The 24,241-nt window shown below is 62.0% G+C and overlaps 9 protein-coding genes and 1 non-coding gene across 10 annotated transcripts; 6 read left to right on the plus strand and 4 right to left on the minus strand.

Moving 5' to 3' along the window:
• Positions 1-266: 266 nt before the first annotated feature.
• EHS24_009517 lies at positions 267-360 on the plus strand. Its single transcript has one exon. It is a non-coding gene; the product is annotated as a tRNA-Ile (tRNA).
• An 18-nt stretch (positions 361-378) lies between these two features.
• EHS24_009518 (uncharacterized protein) lies at positions 379-930 on the plus strand (the record flags this gene model as incomplete). The annotated part of the gene is made up of 1 exon (XM_028624796.1): positions 379-930. One exon carries the CDS (start codon positions 379-381, stop codon positions 928-930), a length of 552 nt encoding a protein of 183 aa, XP_028474964.1.
• A 498-nt stretch (positions 931-1,428) lies between these two features.
• Positions 1,429-2,206, minus strand: EHS24_009519 (uncharacterized protein; the record flags this gene model as incomplete). The annotated part of the gene is made up of 2 exons (XM_028624797.1): positions 1,429-1,946; positions 1,996-2,206. 2 exons carry the CDS (start codon positions 2,204-2,206, stop codon positions 1,429-1,431), a joined length of 729 nt encoding a protein of 242 aa, XP_028474965.1.
• A 1,933-nt stretch (positions 2,207-4,139) lies between these two features.
• EHS24_009520 (uncharacterized protein) lies at positions 4,140-5,273 on the minus strand (the record flags this gene model as incomplete). The annotated part of the gene is made up of 1 exon (XM_028624798.1): positions 4,140-5,273. The coding sequence occupies one exon, from the start codon at positions 5,271-5,273 to the stop codon at positions 4,140-4,142; it is 1,134 nt and encodes a 377-aa protein (XP_028474966.1).
• A 374-nt stretch (positions 5,274-5,647) lies between these two features.
• On the minus strand, positions 5,648-7,630 carry EHS24_009521 (uncharacterized protein; the record flags this gene model as incomplete). Its single annotated transcript, XM_028624799.1, has 14 exons — positions 5,648-5,818; positions 5,885-5,907; positions 5,961-6,037; positions 6,078-6,128; positions 6,167-6,247; positions 6,288-6,331; positions 6,372-6,448; positions 6,490-6,658; positions 6,697-6,757; positions 6,811-6,878; positions 6,914-6,997; positions 7,247-7,288; positions 7,330-7,388; positions 7,477-7,630. The coding sequence occupies 14 exons, from the start codon at positions 7,628-7,630 to the stop codon at positions 5,648-5,650; spliced, it is 1,161 nt and encodes a 386-aa protein (XP_028474967.1).
• A 1,177-nt stretch (positions 7,631-8,807) lies between these two features.
• EHS24_009522 (uncharacterized protein) lies at positions 8,808-10,093 on the plus strand (the record flags this gene model as incomplete). The annotated part of the gene is made up of 7 exons (XM_028624800.1): positions 8,808-8,913; positions 8,983-9,006; positions 9,072-9,091; positions 9,168-9,189; positions 9,239-9,260; positions 9,321-9,347; positions 9,400-10,093. 7 exons carry the CDS (start codon positions 8,808-8,810, stop codon positions 10,091-10,093), a joined length of 915 nt encoding a protein of 304 aa, XP_028474968.1.
• Positions 10,094-11,961: 1,868 nt separating this feature from the next.
• Positions 11,962-15,196, plus strand: EHS24_009523 (uncharacterized protein; the record flags this gene model as incomplete). Its single annotated transcript, XM_028624801.1, has 7 exons — positions 11,962-12,584; positions 12,653-12,892; positions 13,022-13,063; positions 13,128-13,143; positions 13,213-13,311; positions 13,360-13,816; positions 13,983-15,196. 7 exons carry the CDS (start codon positions 11,962-11,964, stop codon positions 15,194-15,196), a joined length of 2,691 nt encoding a protein of 896 aa, XP_028474969.1.
• Positions 15,197-17,586: 2,390 nt separating this feature from the next.
• On the plus strand, positions 17,587-18,210 carry EHS24_009524 (uncharacterized protein; the record flags this gene model as incomplete). The annotated part of the gene is made up of 1 exon (XM_028624802.1): positions 17,587-18,210. One exon carries the CDS (start codon positions 17,587-17,589, stop codon positions 18,208-18,210), a length of 624 nt encoding a protein of 207 aa, XP_028474970.1.
• Positions 18,211-18,839: 629 nt separating this feature from the next.
• EHS24_009525 (uncharacterized protein) lies at positions 18,840-19,373 on the minus strand (the record flags this gene model as incomplete). Its single annotated transcript, XM_028624803.1, has 2 exons — positions 18,840-18,939; positions 19,288-19,373. The coding sequence occupies 2 exons, from the start codon at positions 19,371-19,373 to the stop codon at positions 18,840-18,842; spliced, it is 186 nt and encodes a 61-aa protein (XP_028474971.1).
• Positions 19,374-20,268: 895 nt separating this feature from the next.
• On the plus strand, positions 20,269-23,550 carry EHS24_009526 (uncharacterized protein; the record flags this gene model as incomplete). The annotated part of the gene is made up of 3 exons (XM_028624804.1): positions 20,269-20,500; positions 20,618-21,181; positions 21,317-23,550. 3 exons carry the CDS (start codon positions 20,269-20,271, stop codon positions 23,548-23,550), a joined length of 3,030 nt encoding a protein of 1,009 aa, XP_028474972.1.
• Positions 23,551-24,241: the final 691 nt, after the last annotated feature.

The raw sequence follows: 24,241 nt of genomic DNA on the forward strand, positions 1-24,241 counted from the left end.
CCTCTTGCCTCAGGACGTCTTGCCCAGAGATACTGGAATCCATACAGCGGCCGACGCGGTGCCCAGGCATCAAGCCTGTCAAGGACAATACCCTACTATCGCCTGCCTCGGGGCCTCGACCTCTTCAACTCCCTTTTGGATTTCTTGCCCCACTTTGTCCGTTCCCAGTCCTCCTGCGGCCTGCCACGCCCTCCTTCCTGCGCAACGAGCGAGGAGAGGAGGGAGCAGACGGCGCGGAGACAATGGCCAGTTGTGCAGACATCATCGGCCGCTTAGCTCAGCTGGTTAGAGCATCGTACTAATACCCAGTCTGGTTACTAGTTCATGCGGAGGTCGGCAGTTCGATCCTGTCAGTGGTCATTCCTTTTTGGATTCTGCATGTACCAGCGCCTCTGTGGCCTCCTGGACGGTTTATACGAGTTGGGAACCGTGTTGGAAGATGTAGATGAGGAGGATGGAGGGGGGCGGGTGTTGCGCGGCGATCTTGATCTGCCTCCGACACCGGTTCCTGCGCCTCCGTCTGCCACACCCGCCTCTCTCGGCCAAGGCAAACTCGTAACACCGTCTATCCTCCCTCCTGTACGCAAGCACAGGGATCACGGCCATACACATACACATGTGCAGACACTGTGGACCCGGCACCCGGAAACAATTAGCCAAAAAGCCAAACCAATTTCGGAGAATCGGCAAAGTGCCACCACCTTCCGCCCCCAACTTCCTCCTCGACATCTGCAAGTCTTCCACACCTCCCAGACGTCCAAAAAGGTTGGCTTGGGAGGCGATGAAGCCCCTGTTGACGAGAGTGGGATTCGAACCCACGTCCGAAGACTGCGGATGAACTCTTGCAAGAAGCAAGAGAAAACCTTAACACAGCGCCTTAGACCGCTCGGCCATCTCGCCGAGGACGATGTGTTGTTTGTCAGTGGTTGAAGGGTGTAGCGGGGCTGGGTCACAGCAGAGCTATAGACGACAGACGCTTCAATGGGGAAGGAAGAAGACGGCTGTGAGACGTTACTGTCTCGGTAACTGGGCTGTGGAAGACAGCGGGAACGATACCGGCGTTGAGATGAGATGTTGTGTTGGCAAGCGCCGCACAGCGGAGAGCGGGCTGTACACGACAGCATCCATGCAGGCGTGAACGCTACACTCTGCCATGGAATGGACACAATAGATCCATGTGGGATACGGCGTCTGTAGGATTGTGGTTACGCAAGTACTGATAGCTGCATGCTCGAAAGCCTGATGCCTCCGCCACAGCCAACCTGAATTTTCAGTAGCGGTTGTTGAATCCATTTTCGGTTAATTAATCTGAATATTGCAGATATATTATTCCTACCGTCGCTCACCAAACAACTCCTTCCTGCGCTTCTCCACAAATCACTAGGGTCTAACGATATTTGTGCATAATGCCACCAGGCGAGGCTATTTCTACAGCGCCGCTTCAAGCACCCATCTAAAACGTCTCAAGGGCATACCGGCGGTCGCCCACCAGCCGGCGGTATGCAGCATGGTCCAACTCTCTAGAACTATTTGGGACCATTCGCCTCGATACAGCGGGCCATAGCTCAGGATGATGGCGGTCTCCACGGGATGGTCGAAATGCGGGATGTGGAGCGACATCAAGAAGATGCGGGCGGGGGTGAGGTTGTCAAAGTAGGCGCTGAGCACGTACTTGTCCGCCTTGTGGACCCTGGAAGCGGGCATGTGGGTGGTCGCCCGGGGTAGCTGCTCGACGTAGCTTTTCTGGCTGATGAGGTTGACGATGACGGGTGCACTGGGGATGACTGACATGGACAGGAACTGGTGGCGCCGGACCACTTGGATGCTGGGAAATTCGACGCCGTTGGGCCGGGTGCGAACATCGAGAACTCGGGTGGTACATACGGCGGCCGTTGAGAGGAAGAATGGCTGTAGCGCAGCCTCACGGTTGTGGGTGAGAAGTGTCACTGGAATTGTCAAGAGCAATTGTAATGAGGGGTGATAAGAGAGCCCAACTGTCGATTAGCCGTAACACCCGCCTTGCGTTGTCTGTTTCGTGGCCCGTGCAGAGGATCACGGCGTGCCGGTACAGTGTCTTGTCCACCATCTCCCTGAAAGAGTGGCGTGTGTCCCTCCACAGGAGAAGGCAGTCAATATCGCTGTACTCGAGGATGGCCTTCATGAGGTGAGGGTACATCAGCAGGATGAAGTTGCTCGAGGACGACATGTTGAGGCTGTGATGATGCCAGTTGTCGGGACGATGTGGCGGGTGGCGGGGTGGCAGGTGGCAGGGAGTCGCCAAGGGCTCGTCTTTTATATTCCCCTCAGCTGGAAAGATGCAAACACGTCGGCCTATGTCGTCAAATGAACAATGACAGGGACAATAAACACTCCACATGACCCCCGTCGTGGCGGTGCGTGTCGTATCCCAGACATGACACTTCCGTAAGGGGTAACACAATAAAGTCTCCATAAAGTCCATCTCATTACAATTAATGCCTGCTATGCATCGGAGGAACACATCACATCTGCGGAGCTACAGTCTCCAGGTCGTACTGCCGGGCACCGACCAGGTCGCGGTACTCGTTGTGGGTGCGGAGTGTAATCCCCTGGTTGTATGGCGGGGGCATACCGTTCAGGGAGTCGACGTGATTGGCCAGTCCCACGGTGATGAGTGGCAACGAGTCGCAGAGGTCTTGGAAAGAACAGCCGGTCCAGGGGACAAGGCCGTCGAGGCCAACAACAGTGACGTCGGTGAGGCCGCTTTGAGCGCACGCCCGGCTGAGGACATTCGCAGGTGGGTCCCGTCGACCAACGGCGTCTCGGTTGCGGACCACGGTCCACACGTGAGGATGATGACAGCTTTCCCGACGTTGCCGGAGAGACGTATATCAAGTGGATCGTCACTGACAGTCTGCACGTCCCCTTGACGTCGGGTAGCGAAAGTGGCAGGAAAAGACGTATTTGTCGGCTTTGACCGTGAATGTTTCACAGGCCACAAGGGATTGCAAGGGCCATCTGAACAGCGGTGGTCGGGCATAGCGAGGGTGGTCTGGAGCAGCCGGAACGACTGGAACCGCCGACACAAGGTTGTGTCGCCGGACCAGTTCGAGGTTTGGAAGAAGTGGGAGGGCCTGATCCAGCGACGACACAATGTCCAGGATGCGGGTGCGCTCGGTAAACGCTTGCGGGACTGCTGGAAGGAGGTAGCTTGTATCGCGCGAAAGGTCGTGCCTGTTCCCGGGGCTCGGGGGGTACCACCCACAGGACGAATGGGACAGGCTTGCGACCAACACCGGTCGGGAGGCACAGTGTACTGTACGGCGGCGTTGGACTTCGTGTATGTCATCGTGTGAGAACTCCAGAGCGTAGTCTGTAGCTACGGGTATGTTGTTGCGGGGGACATTCCGGGTTTCAATCTCGTCATATATCACAATGTGGTGGCAAAGCGGCAGGTACGTCAGGTCGTAGATTGGCTTGCAGGTCTGTCGCAGCATGTACAGTGTGTCGGAGTCGCAGGACGACGGTACTGGGGTACATAAGGAGGTGGACAGTTGAGGATGTCTCGAGGGTAGCAGGCGGCATCGTGTGCTGCAGGGGCACTGGCAGTGTGGGCAATGTCGTTTTGTTGTTGGTGTGGTAGGAGGTTGCACGTCGAACGGTGGCGGGTGATGGAGCGAAAGAGGAATCAACGTGTGATCAGCATCTTTTACTTTGCCCCACCGGGGTCAGAAGGGGCGCGCAAGAATGAGACGGCTTCTGAAGGGGATTCTTGCACATGCTTCTCCTCATCCGGGTAGGTTACAACCAGAGACACTGGCCCTGTCTGCTCACTCGAACGGCGACAACAACGGTGGTGACGACGACGGTGGATTTTCAGCTTTTTATTGATTTTCAGTTTAGGTTGAAAGCTGGAGCGAGCAAGGAGAGACATGTTGCTGCTGGGAACTCTTCACTCTCCCAACAACAGGTGCACATCAACAGGCCGCTAGAGATACGACTACTGGGCACCATGTCAGACTCTGATGCAACTTCGTCTCAATGCTATCTTGCTATCTATTCTACATACCTGTCTGATCCACTGTGATCCCGTTTCATAGCGATAATCGTCCGTCAATGTCCGTCACCATCCGGCCTTGCTGCCCTTCCCCTCCCCCACCCTACTCGCTCGTCTCGAGCGAATATTGCTCCGCACCAACCTCCCTACGATACTGCTTGTGCGTCTTGAACGCGACCCCCGTGACGAAATACTTGCCCCTCTCAACCCTGTTCTTGTCCCCCTTGACCGCCTCGTTGGTGGCCTTGAGCAAGTCGCGCACGCCCGCCTCGACGGTCTCGGGCTCGAACCCGAGCCAGGCGGCCGCAATGTCCGCGCCGACGACAGTGACAGCCACGGGCGTGCCGCGGCACACGGCCGCGTGCAGCCAGCGGCCAAAGACGGCGGTGGTGAGCCGCGCGGTCGTGGCCCTTGACTTGGCCCTCGCGCTGGCCTCGGCGCCGTGCGTCGTCGGGTACAGAATGACCACGACGGTCTCGAGGTCGTGGATCGCCATGCTCTGGACGGGGAACGCGCCGGGCCAGACGTGCCCGTCGCGCGCGTCGAAGCGGAGCGTGAAGACATGCTTGGCAAAGCTGCCGCAGCCGGCGCCGCTGCCCGCAATGGTGTAACCCGTGTCGTCGACTTGAGGGGGGAACGGGAACCGCAGGTCGACGAGCTCGACCGTCGTGTGCGCGTACATCCACACGGGGCCCGAACGGAACTGAATACGCCGCAGGACGCGCAGGTGCGGCAGGTACAGCGGGTGCGTGGTGCGCGAGGAAATGTCCAAGACACGCGTGTGCGTCTTCATGAGGTCGCGCGTCTGGAGGTGTTCGGCGCTCGTTGGGGCAGCGTAGTCGCGTGCGTGCTCGCCAGGCCAGGGGAGGATGATGGCGGCGGTGCGGCCGAAGCGGTAGGGAAGGGTGAACGAGTTGTGGCCCGGGCGGGTGGCGACATGCGAGCACAGGACGGCGTTGGCCATGTGTTGGAAGGGTTTGGAGGTCTTGCGGAGGACGAGCAGGGTGGGGACGTCGGCGAACGAGATGATGCGGCGAATAAGGTGCGGGTAGGTGGTCCAGTCAACGATGGAGCTTGTTTCATCTGGATCAAAGTACGAGGACTCGTCGGGTGCGGTGAAGAATGAAACGAAGCGGTTCGCCTCCTGGGCGGTGATGGGAATGGGGCCCGTGTCGTCTGGATCAAAGTACGAGTCCTCGTCGGGCGCGGTGAAGAACGAGACAAAGGCGTTACCCATGGCCGTAAAGTAGATGGCGAGAAGGAGGATGAAAGGAAGGAAGGAAGGAAGGAAGGGATGTGGAGGGAGGCATAAAGATGTGCGGTTGAGTCATCCATCAGTGGCACCTGGGTAGAGCATTCCGCAGAGTGCCAGAGTACCAGAGTGCCACCAAGTGCTCGCGACGTGCAGCCATCCATGACTCACTCACACATGCATTATGGCAGGGTATCAACTTCTATACACAAACGACTCCAAGCTCCAATCTCCGCTTCCGAGGAACGCTACATATGCACACCTTCACCCATCTTGACAGGACACATTTCTACCGACAGACCAAACCAAGGAATACAAGCCCGACACTTTGTCGCCGAGAAGCAGCTCATGCGGCGTGCTTACTCGATGACCAAGGGCAGCGAGTCCTGGGCGGCCTTTTCGCTCTTCTTGTCCTTGCTCTTGGGGACGTGCGAGAACACGGACGTCTGGTTCATCGGGTCCATGTGCAGGTCCCTGAGGCCGTTGTGGAAGTTGGACATGCAGATGCAGCTGTAGATAAAGGTTGTGGTCTGTGGAGGCCTATCAGCAAATGCAGGCAACATGGGCACCGCGCGCGAGCGGGGCTGTGTGCGTACCAGGATGACGATTGAGAACACGGCTATTTCCGTCAGCACATGGTCTTGGGGTCTTGGGCTTGGCAGGGCCACTCACCAAAGATGGCCATGGTGATTTTGGTGTTGATGTACAGGTTCTCCGTCCTCGCGATCCACATGCTGGCAAATTTGTAGCTGAGATGTAAGCTGGTGTAACCAGTGCCGAATAGCTCACATAAAGTATGCCTGACCGGCGACCATGAACACGAGGCAGACACACATGGTCCTGTCTGTCAGCACGTCAGTGGCGAGCGGGTTACGTACGGAGTGTTTTCGTGCCGCAATGCCCAGCCGCACAGGAGGAGGATGAGCATGGAGAGTGGGAGAGCCACGATGGTGATGATGCTGAGAGGTTAGCGACACGATTATGGGGCGGAAAACTCACAACTCGGCACGGTTTTGGTGGATAGAGGTGACAAGAATGAGGTACTGTTGTCAGTGGCAAGGTTCTACCTGTCTCCCAGCTCACGGCAATGCAGAACGCGGTGGCAAAGAATGTGACGAGCTTGAGAAGCGACACGAGGGTCTGGTAGTGCCTGTGCATGCCTGTTTGTGAGCTCCAGAGTAAACACATTGCCTCAACTCACGCTTGAGGTTGGGGGAAGCGCCAACCAGCTTGAACACGACCCAGCCGTACTCGCGGTACAGCCGAACGGCGAGGATGATGTAGATGATGGTCGAGAGGCCAATAACGATCGGGGGAACGATCATCAGGCGCTCCAAAAGCCAGTACAGCGATCCGGGGCCGATGCAGTCCTGTGGTGTCAGTTCAGTCGAGGGGCGTCAAAACTCACAAATCCGCCATTGGCAAGCGCGACGCACGCCTCGTCCATGTCCAAGTGGCCGAACGTGTTCCTTTTGGTTGTCAGTGAGAGGAGCTAGGGACGCTGGTTAACAGGTCCACATACCTCGTCTGAGGGATCTCGAGGATGGCGTAGGTGAGCATGCAGAACTCGAAGAAGATGTGGAGGCAGAGCTGGTTGTTAGCTGCATCCAGTGCGACCAGCTCACCTGAACGACATTCCTCGCGTACAGAGCGTCAAAGCTGTAGACGCAGGAGAAGAGGCGCGCAAGGATGAAGATGGACAAGTAGACCTAGAGGAGGAGGCGGTCAGTATCAACGTCATGTCGGCGCACAGGGACAGAAGGAGAAGCAGTGCGTCCCAGACCGAGGGACACGAGGAGGCGATGGAGACGACACAGAAGGCGGTTTACTCCCGGTCTGTCAATCGTGCCCTCCTCCTCGTCTTGGCGCGAGCATGGACCGTCATGGGATCATGGCCCCCCGTCTTGGCGACCGTCACATATCCGTGCTTCGGTAACGACTGGGACGGGCCAACTTACCGGCACAGTCTTGGTCTTTGCGGTGTTGGTGGTGACGCGTGTCTGGGTGGGTCAGTCACTGTACCAGTCAGAGCAGCACCCACCTCGACAAGACCAAAGACGGTGAACGCAATGGCGCACACGATGACAGACTCGACGACAGCTGGGGACCAAATGTCAGCTCACATGCCGCAGTTATTATTGTTGTTGTGGTATCTCTCCGCGCGCTCGCCACCCGCGCGCCAACTCACCTGTACCCATGTACGCCTTTTCAGCGGCGGACGTGAGTGCTGCCTCGTGTGTGCCGTGTTCCGAGCTGCGGCGGAGGGACGACCTGTTCTTCGACTTCATGGTGCCGGTGGTGCCAGAGGCGTCTGGTGGTGGGATGGGAGAATAGTAAACCATGGGTGAGATGGGGATGCAAGGGCGGGGGCCTCTGATGTAGGAAGGGAGAGGTGGTGTGATGGGGGGGCTTGTGCTGGAAGGAATGTGCGGCGGGGGGAGTGTGTGTCACAAGGATGGATCGCGTGAGAGAGAGAGAGAGCGCGAGCGAGAAAAGGGCGGTGACGGATGAGAGACAGACAAGATGTTAGCGAGATGGCGCAGATCTCTATAACCTGGCGCTCTGGAACATAAGCAGTGCCCTCTCGATGGTGTGGACGTATGCTGTGCGAGAGAGGGTTGACCTCCACACCCATCCCCCACCCTGCCACCGCCCCTGTTGGCCCCCAGGTCCAAGCCATTTCCATGCACCACCCCCGGTCGCGTCGGCGGCGCACGACAGGCCCACAGCTATGGCATGTCTGACGCGCGTGGTGTCAGAGAACAAACTCTGAGCTCTGAGCACGCGCGTATTTGTGAACACGGGCGTCAACAAATCGCGCGCCCGTCAACACATACCACACCGATTTGGGTGTGTCCCACATTCTTCGATGACACTGCAACACCTGTCCCGAGGGGCTCTGTGATCTCAGTGCTGCAGCAGCAGCATGGCCCTCAAATGGTAGAGCCCTCCCGTCCCCTTTGTGATCTGGACTGCATGAACACATTGCGAGACTGCGCACAGGAGAGTGACTTCAGAGACGTATAGGCCATGCTGTGCGACCCCCACCACCAGCTCTCGGCAAGCTCGCGTGGACGGGTGTATGGGTGACAACAGCCTCCATAAAATACACATCATAAAGTAGATGGCGAGCACGTGGTTGCCATGCACTGACCGTCCTGACCGTACTGACCTGCCCCCCCGATGTGGAGAAGCGAGCGACCCCCCTTTGTACCCCCCCGTTGTGGGTGGGCACGGCCCGGTCGCCGTCGTCGTCGTCGTCGGTCAAGACATCCCCATCATATCCCTCCCCTTCATCCCTCATCTACATCCCTCCTCCCCCCCCTCTTCATCCCCATCCCCAGTCACTCCTTCACCTTCTTCACCTTTCATCCCCTCCCCCCAGCGGCACCTTTCCACTTGTTCAGCGGGCATCGGCCCCTCCGCTACCGCCCCCTACTCCTCCGACTCCTCCTTCATCGTCCTCGCCCCTCCCCCCCTTGCCTCGCCGCCCTTCCCCTTCTACTCGCTCTATTCACCATGTCGTACAACCACCACCTTCCCACAAAGGTGGAGTTCAAGCCCAAGCGCAAGCATGGCATGTACGCCGTCATCTTCTTTCTCGGCTGGCTCCTGCCGCCTCTGGGTACGCACAGGGCCCCGCCCACATCTCTCGCCGTGTCCTTTGGTGGCTGGTACTGACATCCCCCCCCAGCCGTCGCAGCGCGTTTCGGCATTGGTACGTTTTTGGCTTTGTCTTGGTGGTGGTCATCTCGAGAGCTGGGTGCTGACTGCTTCCCATAGGCAAGGACTTTTTCATCAACGTGAGTGGCCATGGTCCCGCTGCCGTATGCGCCCATGCGGCACCTCTGTTCGCGCCCACGCTGACACGTTCTTCAGGTCATTCTGACGGCCTGTGGCTGTATGTTGCTTATTGCCGACCGTGAGGGACCATGCTGACGTCTTCAAAGACTTCCCAGGCCACGGTCATAAGTGAGCTTGCATGCGCTGTTGCGTTGCCAACCACTGTCCACTGACCAGCTCCCCCCACAGCTTCTATGTCCAGAACATCCGTAACAAGTGCGTCCACTCTCTCGGCCCAATGTCGGGCCGTTTTAGCTGACGTACCCAGCGCGACCAAGGCACGCACGCCAAAGTGGGCTATTCGCTACGGCCTCGTGGACACTTCGGACATTGACCGCCGCGCAAAGAAGTCGCAGTGGGCGAAGCGCTACGACGAGCGTCTGCCCGAGTCGACGCTCGTGGGCCAGCAGCTCGCCGACGGCGAGGAGGGCCCCGACTACACCCCGCACGACGAGCGCAACGACGAGCGCCTGCGCAACGAGGGCCTGTGGACGCGCGACGACGACGTCGAGTACTACAACGAGGACGAGGCGCCCAACCAGCGCAAGTGGCACTACCCGGCCAACTTTGAGGGCACCGTCGGCGACGGCCGCTCCAAGCGCCGCCAAAAGGACACGGGCGGTGACCGCTGGGAGCGGACCCGCCAGGCGCGCTCGAGCGTGGACTCGGGCTCGGCCGGCGCCGGCGCGGGCTCCGGGTCCTACGGCACCTACCCGCCGCGCGCGGCCACCGACGACGACGTGCCCGAGTGGGGCCGCGACTACGGCAGCAAGGGCCGCCGGAGCAGCAAGAGCAACAAGAAGGGCAACGCGTCGACGGCGTACAACAACAACAACAGCAGCAGCCACAACAACGGCAGCGCCTACACCGACGACTCGAGCAGCTACAGCGGCAACAATAACCAGGCCGCCGCGGCCAAGAAGCCGTCCAGCCCGGACGACGTCTTCAGCCACGAGTTCTAAGGCTTTACATGATGCCTCGCTGTCCGTGTTTGTTTGTTTGTTTCTTTGTCAGCGAGACACAAAACATTACAACACCCTTGGAAACACGGGCCGTCCCCTTTGCGCGTGTTTCCAGCACGGCCTGAAGATTCCAAGGCCCGACGTCGGCGGTGTCCCCAGCGGTCAGCGTACCTGCGCGGTGGTTGGCGCGCCGTGGTGCGATTTCGGGAATTCCAGCGGAGAGAGGAGAGAGGAGAGGGGGAGCAAGTCCAGCGGCCAGTGGGGCCGAGTGGGGCCAGTGTGTGACGACGGGGCCAGTGTGTGCGCGTGGTTGGGGGAGTGGGGGAAGGGGGAGGGGTGGGCGCGCGCGACAACTGCCCATGTGTCGCTTTTGCGGTTGCAGTGTGCGGGGTGGCGTGGGGTTGCTGGGTTCTGTCGGCTTAGGCGGCTTGTTTGGCTCGGCCCACTTTGGCAGTGCGCAGTGACGCCGCTGGCCGCTGGCTGTACCAAGCTTGCTGCCATATTTCTCTCTTTGTACAGTACTTATATAGGTGTCTTACTCATTTACTTTTTTCTCTCATATGGTCGTGAATGTGGCAGGAGAAGGCAGAGCATGTACACGCGTCCGCCACCCGCAAGCGAGTGGCGAATAGTGGAATCCATGGACCACAACTGGCGGCGAGGACATTGACCCGTGTACCCATGTTCGACTGGCCATCATTGATTGTGTCATGTCTGACGGGCCGCGCTTGGCGTGTCCGGTGGGCCGATTTTTGATTAGCCCGGTGTACCGCCGTCTACGGGGGGCCAGTGGTGCCTCTCCCTCTCTGCCGCTGTCCCTGTATATACGGCCGCACATTCCAACGCTTGCTGCTGTCGTGCGTGCGTGCGTGCGTGCGTACGCGCGATGCTTGGCGGCAAGCTCTGTCTCTGTCTCTCTCTCGTGCTGGCTGTACGAGTGCTGCCACCCAATTTTTGGGCCCTTGCTGTGGTCTGTCCCTGTGTATTTTTCCTGCCATCCCTGGTGGCCAGCAGTGCAGCCGTCAAGACGTCGTCAGTGCGATCAGTGCCATTTGCCTGAGATGAGCGCATGAGAGGGACGCCACCCGCCGCCTCATGACATGTGCAGAGAGTAGTGGGTGCTGGTTGAGCCGAATCAGAGAGGCGAGAGAGAGCGCAAGAATGAGAGCAAGAAGCAGCGGTAATGAGCGGAAGTACGGTGTGATGCTGGAGATGGGAGGGGGGGGGGGGGGGAGGGCAGCTACAAGGGACTGTCATGGTGTCGATCTCTGGGCCAACACCCACCACGAGACAGAGAGAGCGAGAGAGAGAGGGGTGTGGCTGTACCCTTTGGACCCGCAAACGACGACGCTTCTGTCGAGGGTTTCCCGTGTCGGTTACTGCGCCAGGTCGTCGTCTCTGCCCTCGTGCTGCTCCAGCGCACAGTCCAAGACACGACATCACCGTCAGAGAGAGAGCGCCGAGTGGTCTCTCCTGTCTCCTGTCTCTCGTTGTGTCGATCCTTTTCATTCCACCCAAAGGTCTTACCCCCGGAGTCATTAATTCCATCTCGTCACTCCGACCCACCCAACACCCACTCAGCAACTGGCTAGTGCGCATCCCGCGATAAACTTTACTGCCATCCCAAACACAACACACACAGTTGGAACACTTGCTTCCTACCTCGTCCTCTATACCACCACCACAGACACACACCCACACACACCCCACACGACACCTCACCTGCATTCAACAACACCCTTCCACCCCCAACTCCACCCCAGCTCCACCACCCACCACAACCCCCCACCCTCCCCCTCCCCAAACAGCACCACCCCTCCCCCTTCACAAACCACCCCCCCAACCACCTCCACGGCCAGATGGCCCCAATGGCCCTGCCCAGGTCGCCCGCCTCGCCCTCCTCGCCAGACGGCCCGCCCAAGGCAGTCCTCCCGCGACGAGCCCCCGCCGCCGTCGCCGCCTCGTCGAGCAGCGCACTAAACACACCCGCTGGCACCCCGGCCCCGCCGCCAAGCACCACTCACGCTACCACCCACGCTACCACCCACGCTACCACCACCACCACCACCGCAACGTCCTCGGCGTCGGGGCCCGTGACCAACCCGAGCCTCACGACTTGCACAACCGCCGCCTCGTCTGCCGTGCCGTCGCCGCCTGAGCTCGACGACACCGCCAGCACGGGAACGGGCACGGGCACGGGCAGCGGAGGCGGCGGCCTCGGCGGCCTCGTCAACGGCAACGGCCCCACGTCGGCGCCCTCTGGCCGGCGCACGATGGCGTCTGCAGGCGGGTCGACGGCCGCGCTCGCGAGCCTCGGCGGCGTGGCCACCGCACCGCCCACCGCGGCCGTCACGCCCGTGACGGGGTTGGGCAAGATGGCCGCCGCGGCTACGGCAGGTAAGCGGCGAGCAGGAGGAGGAGGCGACGCCGAGCCCGTCGCCGGTGCCGGCGAGGACGACCACCCGCTGTCTGACCGCAGCCTTGCTGCCAGGTGAGTTTGCTGGCTCACACCCCTATACTATGCTCCACCCTCGACGCCCCGCTGACACTTGCTCCCAGGGCCTACCACACGCTGCATGCGATGCAGCACCTGTTCCACCTGCCCGACCGGTGGCGACTGCTGCGGCCCCTGGGGCAGGGCGCGTACGGCCTCGTCATCAGCGTCCAGGACAGCCTGAGCGGCGAGCCCGTCGCTGTAAAGTGCATCACCCGCGTCTTTGACAAGACCATTCTCAGCAAGCGTGCCCTGCGCGAGATTACACTTTTGCGCCACTTTGGAGAGCACGAAAACCTCACTGGGTGCGTACTCTGTGCAGCCGGCGTCGTGTCGGCGTGTCCGTTCGTTCACACACGGGTGGCGGCGGGACCTGAACACGCCGAGAGCGAGACGGACGAGAGACGGTGGGGCGTGGCTGACAGCGGCATTAGTCTTATCGACCTCGATAACGTTTGGGACGGATACAATGAGATGTGAGTTTTTCGGGGCGGGCGCCGGGGAGAGAGGCGAGGAGGCAAAGGCTGACGACGTGCGCAGATACCTGTACATGGAGGTACGCAGACGATGTTTACCACCTGAATGGGAGGGGGTTTCGTTTTCCGGGTACTGACTCGCCACACAGCCGATGGAGGCCGACCTGCACCAGATTGTGCGCTCTGGACAGCCGCTGTCAAACCTCCACATCCAGTTCTTCCTGTACCAGCTCCTGCGCGGCATGAAGGTGTGTCTTGGCAGCAAAAAAACGACCGTGTCTGACGACCCACCACAGTACATCCACTCTGCCAATGTGATCCACCGCGACCTCAAGCCGGGCAACCTGCTTGTGAATTCCGACTGCGAGCTCAAGATCTGCGACTTTGGCCTTGCGCGCGGCTTCAAGCCCGTCACGGGCGAGACGGACCAGAACGAGGAGCTGCGCATGACCGAATACGTCGCCACGCGCTGGTACCGTGCTCCCGAGATTATGCTCTCGAACCGCCGGTACACGACCGCCATTGACGTGTGGTCCATTGGCTGTATCCTGGGCGAGCTGCTTGGCGGCAAACCCATGTTCAAGGGCAAGGACTATGTCGACCAGCTCAACCTCATCCTCGGCGTCCTCGGCACGCCCGACGACGAGACCCTGCTCACCATGAGCTCGGAGAAGGCGCGCGTGTACCTCCGCACTCTTCCCCACAGCCCCGTGATGCCGTTCGAACAGGTGCTTCCCAACGCGGACCCGCAAGGTGAGTTGAGTTGCAGGCGAGCTGGGTCAAGGTCATGGATCACGGACGGCCACGGCCGAGGCGCCGATGGTTCCCTATTTTCCGCCACCGTGTATCTGTGCGCCACAACGGCCACAACCCGAACTCATGTCGTCGAGTGACTGCCCAACTGACGCCACCCCCCCAGCCCTCGACCTGCTTGGCAAACTGCTAGCGTTCGACCCGACCAAACGCACCGACGTGGTAACCGCGCTGGAACACCCGTACGTTGGCGCATACCACGACCCGTCGGACGAGCCCGAGTGCGAGGTGTTTGACAAGTGGGCCGAGGTGGAGCAGCTCCAGAGCATGGAGGAGCTGCGGGCCGCCGTCACCCGCGAGATTGCCGAGTACCGCGCCGAGGTGCGCGGCATGGCCGAGGAGGCGGGCGACGAGGACGACGAGGACGACCACGACCACGAGCACGGGTACGAGGAAGGAGCGTACCAGTACGAGGTCGAGGGCAGCGGCGTCCACAGCGAGCCACTATCGACGGACGTGTCTGCGCGCGAGTCGTTTGACTCTGTCCGCGACGACTTTGCCGCCAGCATCCGCGGCCGCCTCGGCGTCAATGCCGCCCACGTTGGCGGAGCTGGAGCTGGAGGCGGCACGCTGCCATCGCCGTCGCCACGGACACTGTCGCCCGACCACATCCGCAGCAAGCTCGGCCACATGGCCCAGGCCGGCCGCTCGCCCACGCTGTCGCCACGACGAACGCTCGACCGCGTCCAAGGCCGCAGCAGGTCGCAGTCGCGCTCGCGCTCGCGCGACGTGTCGCCGTACACGCCCGGCACGGCCATTTCGGCCATTTCGGAGGAATCGTTCGGCCACAGTGCCGGCGGCGGCGCTGGCGGCGCGCACAGCCACGTCGGCGTGAGCCATATGGGCATGAGCCAGACCGTGGCACAGCGCCGTCCCCGCCGGTCGTCGAGCGTGGCCAGCCTCAAGCGCCGGTCCATGTCGTTCCTGTTCGGCGGCGGCTTTGGCGGCGGCATCGGCATGACGTCCATGACCGCTGCCGGCGGTGCTGGTGGCAAGGAAGAGTCGGCCATCGCGACAGCGTCGTCGGGCGAGCACACGGCGGGATCCATGGTCGGCCGCCGGTCCCGCGCACCGTCTGGCACGGCGTCGCTGCGCCCCCTCATCCGCCAGCTGAGCACGACCAACCTCGAGGACTTGCACCGCGCCGAGGCGCTCGCGACCGACGACGAGCCCCTCATCACGCACTCGCCCGGCCAGCGGAGCGGCTCCAACCCCAACTCGGCCTCGGACGGCGCCCTCAGCATGAGCATGAGCCGGCGGTCCAGTCGTGCAGGCTCCGAGCGCAAAAAGCGCCCCGTGAGCGTGCCTGTTGCGGCATGAGCTAGAGCGTGGGCGTGAGCGAGAGCGCGTGCGTGAGCTGAAGCTCGGACACGAGCGTGAGCGTGAGCGTGGGCAGCGGCAGCAACTGTGGTGTGTGAGAATCACATGTCCGCGGCAGTGGCCAGTCCTCCGCCGTGCCTTCATCCCACAATCCCACAATCCCACAATCCCAGTGCCCCCGCCGTGTACGGTACTGTGCCGTGCGTACGTACGCCAAGCGAACGGCCGTGGAGCCTGGGTGTGAGACGTGTCAAAACCGACCAATCAATTGCATTAGGGCCCTCCACTCGCGGTGGAGGGAGGGAGAGAGTGAGAGAGAGTGAGACGGCGGGGGCGTTAACGCGGGCGGTGGAGGCTGCAGGCAGAGGAAGTGTCCACCGCTGCAGCTGCTGCTTGCATGCCTGCCGCGATTAGCCCATTCATAGCGACCAGTTGTCAGCATCGTAGTGACTGGGGTTGTGATCGTAGTGACCTGGGCGTGTCCATTTGTCATGCATGGGGTTTTTTTTTCACTCTCTTCTATACACTTCCGCCTGTCCACTCCCGGGTGGAGGCTGCCGCCGCACACCTGCAGCCAGCCCAGCATCATCATCATCATCATATGCACAGGGTATATGCTCGCTGACTCACACGTTGGCCGTCGGCGTCCGCGCATTCAGAGCAGCAGCACAGAGATCCCTTTGCGGGCAGACGACGAAACAGGCAAAAAATAAAAGAGAATGGAAATTCCGGACAATTCCTGGGGGGCGATCCTGCGCGGCCGAGCGAGAGCCAGAGAGCGGGGAAAGGGGAGGGCTGCGTGTGCCTTTTGGGTGACACACACAAACCTCGGCCTCTGTCGAGTTTGTGGGTGTGTCACTCTGGAGTGTGCTCGCCGGTCTCGCCGACGGGCGGCCTGCGTGTGTTTGGCACAGCGAGGCTGGCGAGCGCTGCGTGCGGCGTCTGCGGGCGGGCGGGCGATGGCCACAGAGCACACGTCCGCATCCGGCCAGTGTCGTGTGCTCTTGTGAGCATGTGTATCTGTGTCTGTGTCTGCGTCTCCCAATGGTCATCACCGGTCGCTCTCATATACAAACACACTGACACTCACTGCATGTCGTCGCTATAGACCACGACCACTCTGCTGTCACTCTCCATCATCCCATCCGCCGTCGCCTCCTATCACCAAGACCACGGACAAGACCACGGACAAGACCAGCGGCCAACCACACGCACGAGATAACCAACTGCGGCCTCCGCCAACAGAGCCTTGTCTCCAGTGCCAATTTCATCAAACCTAGTAAACTACTAGCAACACCCGCGACCCCCTCGCCTCACCTCACCTCACCCCACCCACCCTCGTCATGATCCTCAAGTCGCTTGGGTGGCCACGGCCAAAACACAAGGAACGCGGCAGTGTCCTCGACCTCGACCCGGCGGCGTACGACCGCAACACGGGACTGCCAGCCACCATCCAGGTCGGCAGCTACAGCGTCAAGCCGCTCGTGACGCTCGAACAAGGTGGGTTACATGGCCTGCTGCACTGTGACTCTGTAGTCCTGTGGAAAGTTTGGGTTGTTTGTGTGGGATGCCCGGGGGGCACTCGTGGACACTCACCCCCCGCGCGCACCCCGAGGTGGAGGCCGGTAGCTGGTTATTTTGGTTTTTCTGGGCAAACGCCACCCAAACCATGGCAAACGTCCACCACCCCACACCGCAGGCCACCGCCACAGCAGTCCCAATTCCCCCCCCCCCCCCCCCCCTCGCACGACATCCCGCTGACATGCTATGCCCCAGTGCACGACCACCTCGTCCTCCTCGCTGCATTTGACGACTTTGCACGGCGGTCCGGACCCCGCTTCCACCGTGTGGCGGACTCGGCCGCGTTCGACTATGAGCGCTGGGCACAGACGGTGCTTCCTGCGCGCTCACGGCGGTGGTCCGACGCCAACTCTCACTCCCACTCTCACACCCATGCACACGCACACACCGCTGCACACAGCCACACCCACACCCACACCGCTGCCCAGCCCGGGCGCGCAGGGACGTGGCCGCACGCTAGCAGCAACCCCTCGTCCGTCCCGTGCCCTCCTCCGTCTTCACTCGACGGGAAACCCGTCACTACGGCTGTGCTCACTGCCTCGCCCGTCGCGTCCCCGCTGAGCCTGTCGCCGACGGGCTCGCCGCCCGAATCCCCGCTGCTCAGCGAGGGCGCCCCGCACCACACATACCCGTTGTCGGCGTCGGCGCGCACGCGCAGTTTCGGCAGTGCCGGGAGCGCGGCCGCGAGCATCGTCTCGTCGGTCGCCAGCAGCGGCTCGCTCTCGGTCTCGCGCTCGCCGGCGCCGGCGCCGCTCACGGCCGCCGAGCTGCCGCCGCTCGCGGTCCTCATGTGCTGGCACGCGCACCTCATGAACCCGGGCCAGTTTGCGCTCGATACCGACGGGACGTATGCGAGCCTGCACGGCTTGGCGTTCCCGCTCGCCGAGGCCGCGGCGGCCGTGCGCGCGGGAACCCTGCCCGACGACCTGGCGTTCGTCTACTCGTCCGACAACCTGCGTGCCATCCCGTCCATTTCTGGGTGGACGCCGCCAGACATTTCTGCCGCGGTGCAGCGCGCCGCGCGCATCGTCGCTGCGATCCGGTCGCACGGCTGGCTGGCTCCAGAGCTCGTGGACGGCGACGCCGCGCCGTTCCAGCGCGCCATTGTGCGCTACCACGCCTGGCTCGACCTCATGGCCGCCGTGGACGGCCACCCGTTCCTCGCGCCCACGCACGACATCCAGCTCGTGTGGCACACCCACCAGCTGCGCGGGACGCGGTACCGCGTCGAGACGGAGCGGCTGCGTGGCGCGCCGCTCGACCGCGCAGACCATTTCGTCGTCGTCGCGGACACGGACGGGCTCAAGCGCACCGCGGGGCTGTGGCGCGCCCGCTTCAAGCACGAGTATATCGAGAGCCCACGTAAGGGCGGAGGAAGCAGCGGAGGCGGGGGCGGCACGCTGCCCATGCCTGTGCGCCGGGGGGCCGTATAGATGGAAAAGAGTGGTGGCGGGTGGGGCAGGCGGGTGGCCAGGCGGCGCGTGTTTGTTGCAGAGCGTGTTTGGCGTATGTCGAACGTTGTAGGATACTTTAGTAGTCATTTTCTAGTTTAATTATTGTAAGCATGTACGTGTGAGTTCCTCCTTTCTCAGTTATCAGGCAGACTGCGCGGAGGGGGCAGGGGGGAGGCTGCCACATGTCAAGTGAAAAGCCGCATAGACTGGTGCTCGGCTGGGCTGCGTCTGCCCGTTCGCCGCCACTTGCTCGAGTCTGTGGCACTTTGAATCAACCGCGCGGTTCCTCCAGACGCGCGCTGCCGCACAATGTGCCGCAGCACTGGAGCACGGCACAGCGAGGCGCAGAGTTGGCGGTGGACGGGTGCACTGGCGGGGTCGATGGCAGCGTCCGACATGCCTGCCTTCCCCCTTGCCCGTCTTCTCTTCTCGGCTCCCCCCCTCCCTCTCCCCCTCTCCTCCCTCTTGCCCGACCACGACCGCATCGGGAACCATCCCAACCAACCGCAACACACCCTCCGCCCACTCCCCTCCCTCTCCCCTTCTCCAGCGCCTCCGGGTCCCGGTCGAACGTTGGCAAATGCTGCAGAACCATATCCATCTCCACCCTAGTGGTGGCCGTGTGCGGGCTTCTTGGCAAAGAAGTCGTCGTAGATGACGTACGCGGTGAACGCGACGACCGCGGTGCCGAAGCCGGGGAAGAAATTCCTGCGGGGGTGTGAGCGCTAGCTCGGAGGTCATGTCTGGTGTCTTGTAGACGAGATGGAAGTGTACGCGCACGAGCTGTATACACCCGCGAGCTCGATAGGCTACGCCTGCGTCACCGTCGCAGGCAGCGACGGCGCGATCTATACAGCAAGACCTTGTGCGTGTGCTTGTCGTGCTCGTGCTTGTGCGTGGCCCAGACAAAGTGCCAACGCCATGCTGCAATGCGCCGGCCGCGATTGGCGTGTTGCTCCGGAGATGCGCGGCACATATCCTCGCCACGACGGCGGCCGCACGCACACCCGCCAAACGGCGTCCACAAACGCCCAGCACCGACACACGACGACATACCTGAACATGGCCTTGTTGGAGAAGATGGGCGACTTGCGCCAGGCCTCGCGCTTGGCCCAGGGGTCACGGTAGAGGGGGCCGGGCATGGTGGGTTGGGGGGAAGGAGGTTTGGTTGCAAGGGGGAGCGCCGGGGGCTGGGTGTTCGTGGGTGTCTGGTCCGGCGACTAGGGTGTGCGCCGCGTGCTGCCGGAGTTGTGTGTAGTGGCGAGAGTGCTCTTTGGGTGCTGTGGTGGTCGTCGACGGAGGAGGTGTCGCTGACGTCGGAGCATGAGCATACGGCGAGCAGCACCCACCCGCCCAGCAGCAGCACCCAGCGACCCAGGCAGCCACTGAGTGACGGCGTTTTAGTAAATCCCCGGCCGAGTGGCATTTCCCCCCGCCAGGACTTGATTAGGTATTTATTATTTATGATATTTTTTGTAATTGAACACCGGGCCGGCTCGCTCGCCTAATTGGGGACACGGGTGTTTTGAATTCGGCACCGGGCCTCTCGGCGGTGACTCGGGGAGGGTGCAGGCGGAGGAACGAGGGGAGGGAGCACCAGGAAGGGTTTGCGCCTCTGTCGAATCCATCCCATCCCATCCATCTCTTGTCATCTCTGATATCATTGTCCCCTCCTACCTCCCTCCTCTTGGCACACCCCTCCCTCCCTCCTCCTCCCCCAACACATCCCCTCCCCCCTCTCGTCACCTCCCTCCCCCATTCCACTCCCTCACCACACTCCACCACTCCCCGCGCCCGCGCCCAACTCTCGACTCGCGAGGCTCCTCCTTCCTTCCGACGCGCCTCCTCCTCAAGGCGTTCACCACCACCTACGTCAGCCCATGATCCTGCGTGCCATCTGAGCACCCACCGTTGTTACCCAACCCCGGCTCGTCCCCGCCTCGCCGCCAACCCCCCTTCCCGCGTCTAGCTCTGCTCTCCGAGCCAGGCTTGCCGGGCGCATCGGCGATCGCTCCTCCCGCGGCGGCGGTGCCTCCCATGCCGTCCTCGCTCCTCCGCGCAGGAATCGCCGCGCTCTTCGACCGTTCACGCGGCGCAGTCGCGGCCATTACCGGCGCTGGCGGTCCAGGAGCAGCAGATGATGACGCCGTCACCGGTCCGCTCGCCCCGAGCTGGCTCGTGCATGGCGGCTGGGCCTCCCCAGACGCCTTCACCGACGTCCGTCGTCTCCTCTTCTACGCCGCAGCGTGCGTGATGCTCCTCGTGCTCGGTAAGTTGGGATCTGGCACCAAGTTTTTTTTTCTTCTTGTTGTGACTGGTTGAGAGCACACCCCTCCTCTCTCCCCCTCACACACCCTCCTCATAACCATATGTCTAACACACACAGTGGCCGTCACTTGCCCGACCGATTTGTCTTTCCGCTCGCACCTCACAGAGCTCGCGTTCCGCCGGCACCTCGCGCACATCCGTTCTTCGGATGAGCCAGAGACCGACGCGCGCAACAGCTCGACACCCCCCAACGGCGTCAGCGCGTCTGCTTCTGGCGGAAACCACACCGGCAGCGATACACCACCCATCGCCCCGTTCCGCTTTGCAAACCACGTCGCCATCTCCCTCCGCACACCTAGTCTCTGTTATCAATCCTACTTCTTTTTCGCCATTGCTCTGTCTGCCGCCCCGCGACCTCCCGCATACCTGTCGGACCCGGTCCCTTCCAAGGCAGCCAAGAATGCCGGCCCTCCCCCTCCCGAGCCCGCCCTCGTCTACCTCGGCGTCCTCGGCCACTGGTTCATGCTCGGACAAGTGCCTGCGCTCCTGCAGTGGGCATGGCGACTTGTCCGTATCGGTCGTCGCGACAAGGCCCGCAAAAAGTCTTCCGCCCTCGACCGCCCCGGCGTGCTGGAGATGCGTGCCGTCCTCCCAAACAAGGATGAGACGACCGCTCCGACCTGTGAGTCGTTTTGAACTGTGATATCTCGCTAGCTCCTTTGGCCTTTTGGGCAATTAGCGAGCGACCCAGGCACCATTCATTTTTCATTTGGCGCTGACCACACCAACCCCTAATTTTAAACCCACCACCATCCAGCAACCCGCCCGTCTGCCCTTGTGCCCAAGCTTCTCTTCAAGAACGACTCGTACAAGGACCTTACCGACCTCTTGCCGCTGCATTCCGGCTCGTCGATCCTCCCCCAAGGTGGCTCGCTCGTGCCGGAACCCCGCTCGCGACGAGGGTCCATTGTCAACCTGATCGCGACGCCGCCAACACCTCCTACACTGGAAGGCGGCGCGCCTGCGATCGAGGTCTCATCCCCTGTCCTTACCGCCCTGAAAGCCGAACTGGCCACTGCCCAGTCGGTGCTTGCCGAACTGCAGGCACAGCTTACGACCCACGATGAAGCAGTCGCCGCATCGCAGGGTCATCTCCAGTCTACGCTCGACGAGCTGCGCCAACGGCGCAAGGAAGACGACGCCGAACGCCAGGACCTCAAGTCCAAGGCCAAGACGTTGGACGACCAGAAGCGCCAGGCCGAAGGTGCGCGTCGCGAATCCGAGAAGCGTCTCAAGACGGTCGAGTCGATCCGCGACGGCATCCAGGCCAAGATTACCACGGCGCTGGGCGAGATAGAAGAGTTGAAGGAAAACATGGAGCTCAGCCGACACAACATTACCATTGTACACCAAGAGGCGGCGCGTCACCTTGTCGAGACGCGCCAGGCCGTAGACGACAAGACCACCGAACTCGGCGTCATCGAGGCCGAGGTCGTCGAGGCCGAACAGGTCAACGAAACACTGTGCCAACGCGTAAAGGACGCCGAGGACAAGCTCAAGTCTGCAGAGATCGCCGCCGTCGAGGCTCGCAAGATGGCTCCCGAAGAGGAAATGATGCTCATGGCCGCGGCCTACGAGGCTGTTGCGTCAGAGACCTATCTCCACGGCCAGCGCCAGAACCAGGCAGACAGCCAGTGGGTGTCACAGGCAGCAGCTTACATGGCCGAGGCGGGCTTCCCCCACCTCGACCAGTCGTACACTGCCCGTCCCACGCAGTCTGCTGCCTCTGGTTACGGCCACCTCGCTCGCGCCCATCCCAACAATGCGTCGTACCGCAGCCTCGTTGAGAAGAACATCTCCGCCACCGCCGCCGACAAGAAGCTTGCCGATGTGTCTGGGTTTGAAGACTTTGGGCCCGGAGCCTCGCGCTCCCTCGCGCGCCCCACGACCCCGTCCCTCCAGACCGACGACATTGATGACCAAGGGTCGCCGAGCGGGCCCATGTCCGCCTCATTCCCCGACAGCTGGCTGCCGCAGGGCCTCGTGCGCTCTCTCGAGGGCGACGTGACGCCTCTCGAGGGCGCGTCCGAAGTGGCGCCGTCCGACGACGAGGGCCTGTACGCTTCGCACACGATAATGCACGAGGACGCCGTGGCAGACGACTCTGGCTCCGACTCGGACCTCGGCTCGCCCCACTGGCCCACGTCGGCGCGCGAGCACTTTGACGAGTACGCCGTCCCCGGTCCCCGCTCGCGCCGCGTCACTCCTACCTCGCGTCTCTTGCCCAACGGCCAGCCTGCCATGTCGGGCTCTGCATCGACTCTACCTGGCATGAACTCGACCTCGACCTCGAACGCCGCCAACAGCGCGGCGGCCAGCAGCATGGCGGCCGCGTCGTCGCGTCGCTGGTTCTCGACGTCGCCTAGCTCGGAAAACGTCTCGTCGTCGTTCAACCTGTTCAGCACGGGCGGCATGCCTGGCGGTCTGGGCTCGAGCGACTCGCTGCCCCTCGGATTCGAATCGCCGTTTGCCCCCTCTGCGTCGGAAAAGCGTGCCCTCAAGTGGCCGCTGCTCGGCAAGGCGCGCTGGGGCGGCGGAGGCACCAACGGCAACGCCGCCAACGGCCTCGACGAAATCACCCAGTCGCTCAAGGAAGACCAGCAGCTGTCCACATCGCCCAGCCTCAGCCTCATGGGCTTTGGCTCGTCCCCGCCCGCCACCGCAGCGCAGACCAGTCTCAGCGCCGAGGAACTGTTCAACCGCGTCCCCGCCGACTCTGCGCCCACGCAGCACGCGTCCCTCGCCCCCGGCCGCTCGCCGTGGCTCTCGGCCCGTCCGTTCGGCTATGGCAACAACAACACCAACAACAGCAACGCCAATGGACACGGACTCGGACACGGCAGCCAGAACCAGGCCAGCCACGCGCACCACACCCGCGTGTCGATGGACGAGGAGGCAGGTCTCGCGGGCATGTCCGGTGCCGACATGGCCCGCCCGCCGCCCGAGCGCAAGCCGTCGTTCCGCTTCTTCTCGCTGCGCAAGGGCGCGTAAGAAGCGGGGTGGTGTGCGGGTGTGAACGGAGGGGCTCTGGGCTCTGCCTTTTGCCTTTTGCCTTTTTTGTAGGAGGGGAGAGACCGTGTGTTTTAAAGCTGTAGGCCCCTTTGTTCGTAAACCGATGAGATGCAGAGGTGCCGTGAGTGCTTGTGCTTGTGCCTGTGCTTGTGCTTGTGTTTGTGTTTGTGCTTGTTTGTGTTAGTGCTTGCTTGTGCTTGTGCTCGTGGGTGTGCTTTTTCCTGAGATTCACATTGGGCCACATGCGCTTGGCACTGGCGTGGGCGTTTGGGCGTCTGGCGTTTGGCTCTGGACGTGGGCCATCTTTGCTCCGTTGCTCCGTCTCCCAGACCATACGCACACGGCACACCCCACGGCACACCACCACGACAGGACGCACGCGTACGCACGGCGCGACGGCGCGACGGCGCGACCGTGCTGACCGGTGGCGTCCGGGTGATCAGAAGAGTAGTCACTGGTGGCCAAAGGGTATACATAAGCCCCCTCCAACGCAGGGGCCGAGAGCAAGTTCTAGCCCATTGGCCCAAGCGAGGCGAGAGAGTGGGACACAGCACAGGGTGCAAAGTCAAGCCCGTTGGGAGCGAACCGAACGTCCCCCGCGACCCAAGAAGAAGCCAGAAGCCAGAAGCCAAACCACAGGTGGCATGGGTTGCAGTGCGGTAGCGCACAG

Source organism: Apiotrichum porosum (genome assembly GCF_003942205.1).
Source record: "Apiotrichum porosum strain DSM 27194 chromosome Unknown scaffold_9, whole genome shotgun sequence".
Lineage (NCBI taxonomy): Eukaryota > Fungi > Basidiomycota > Tremellomycetes > Trichosporonales > Trichosporonaceae > Apiotrichum > Apiotrichum porosum.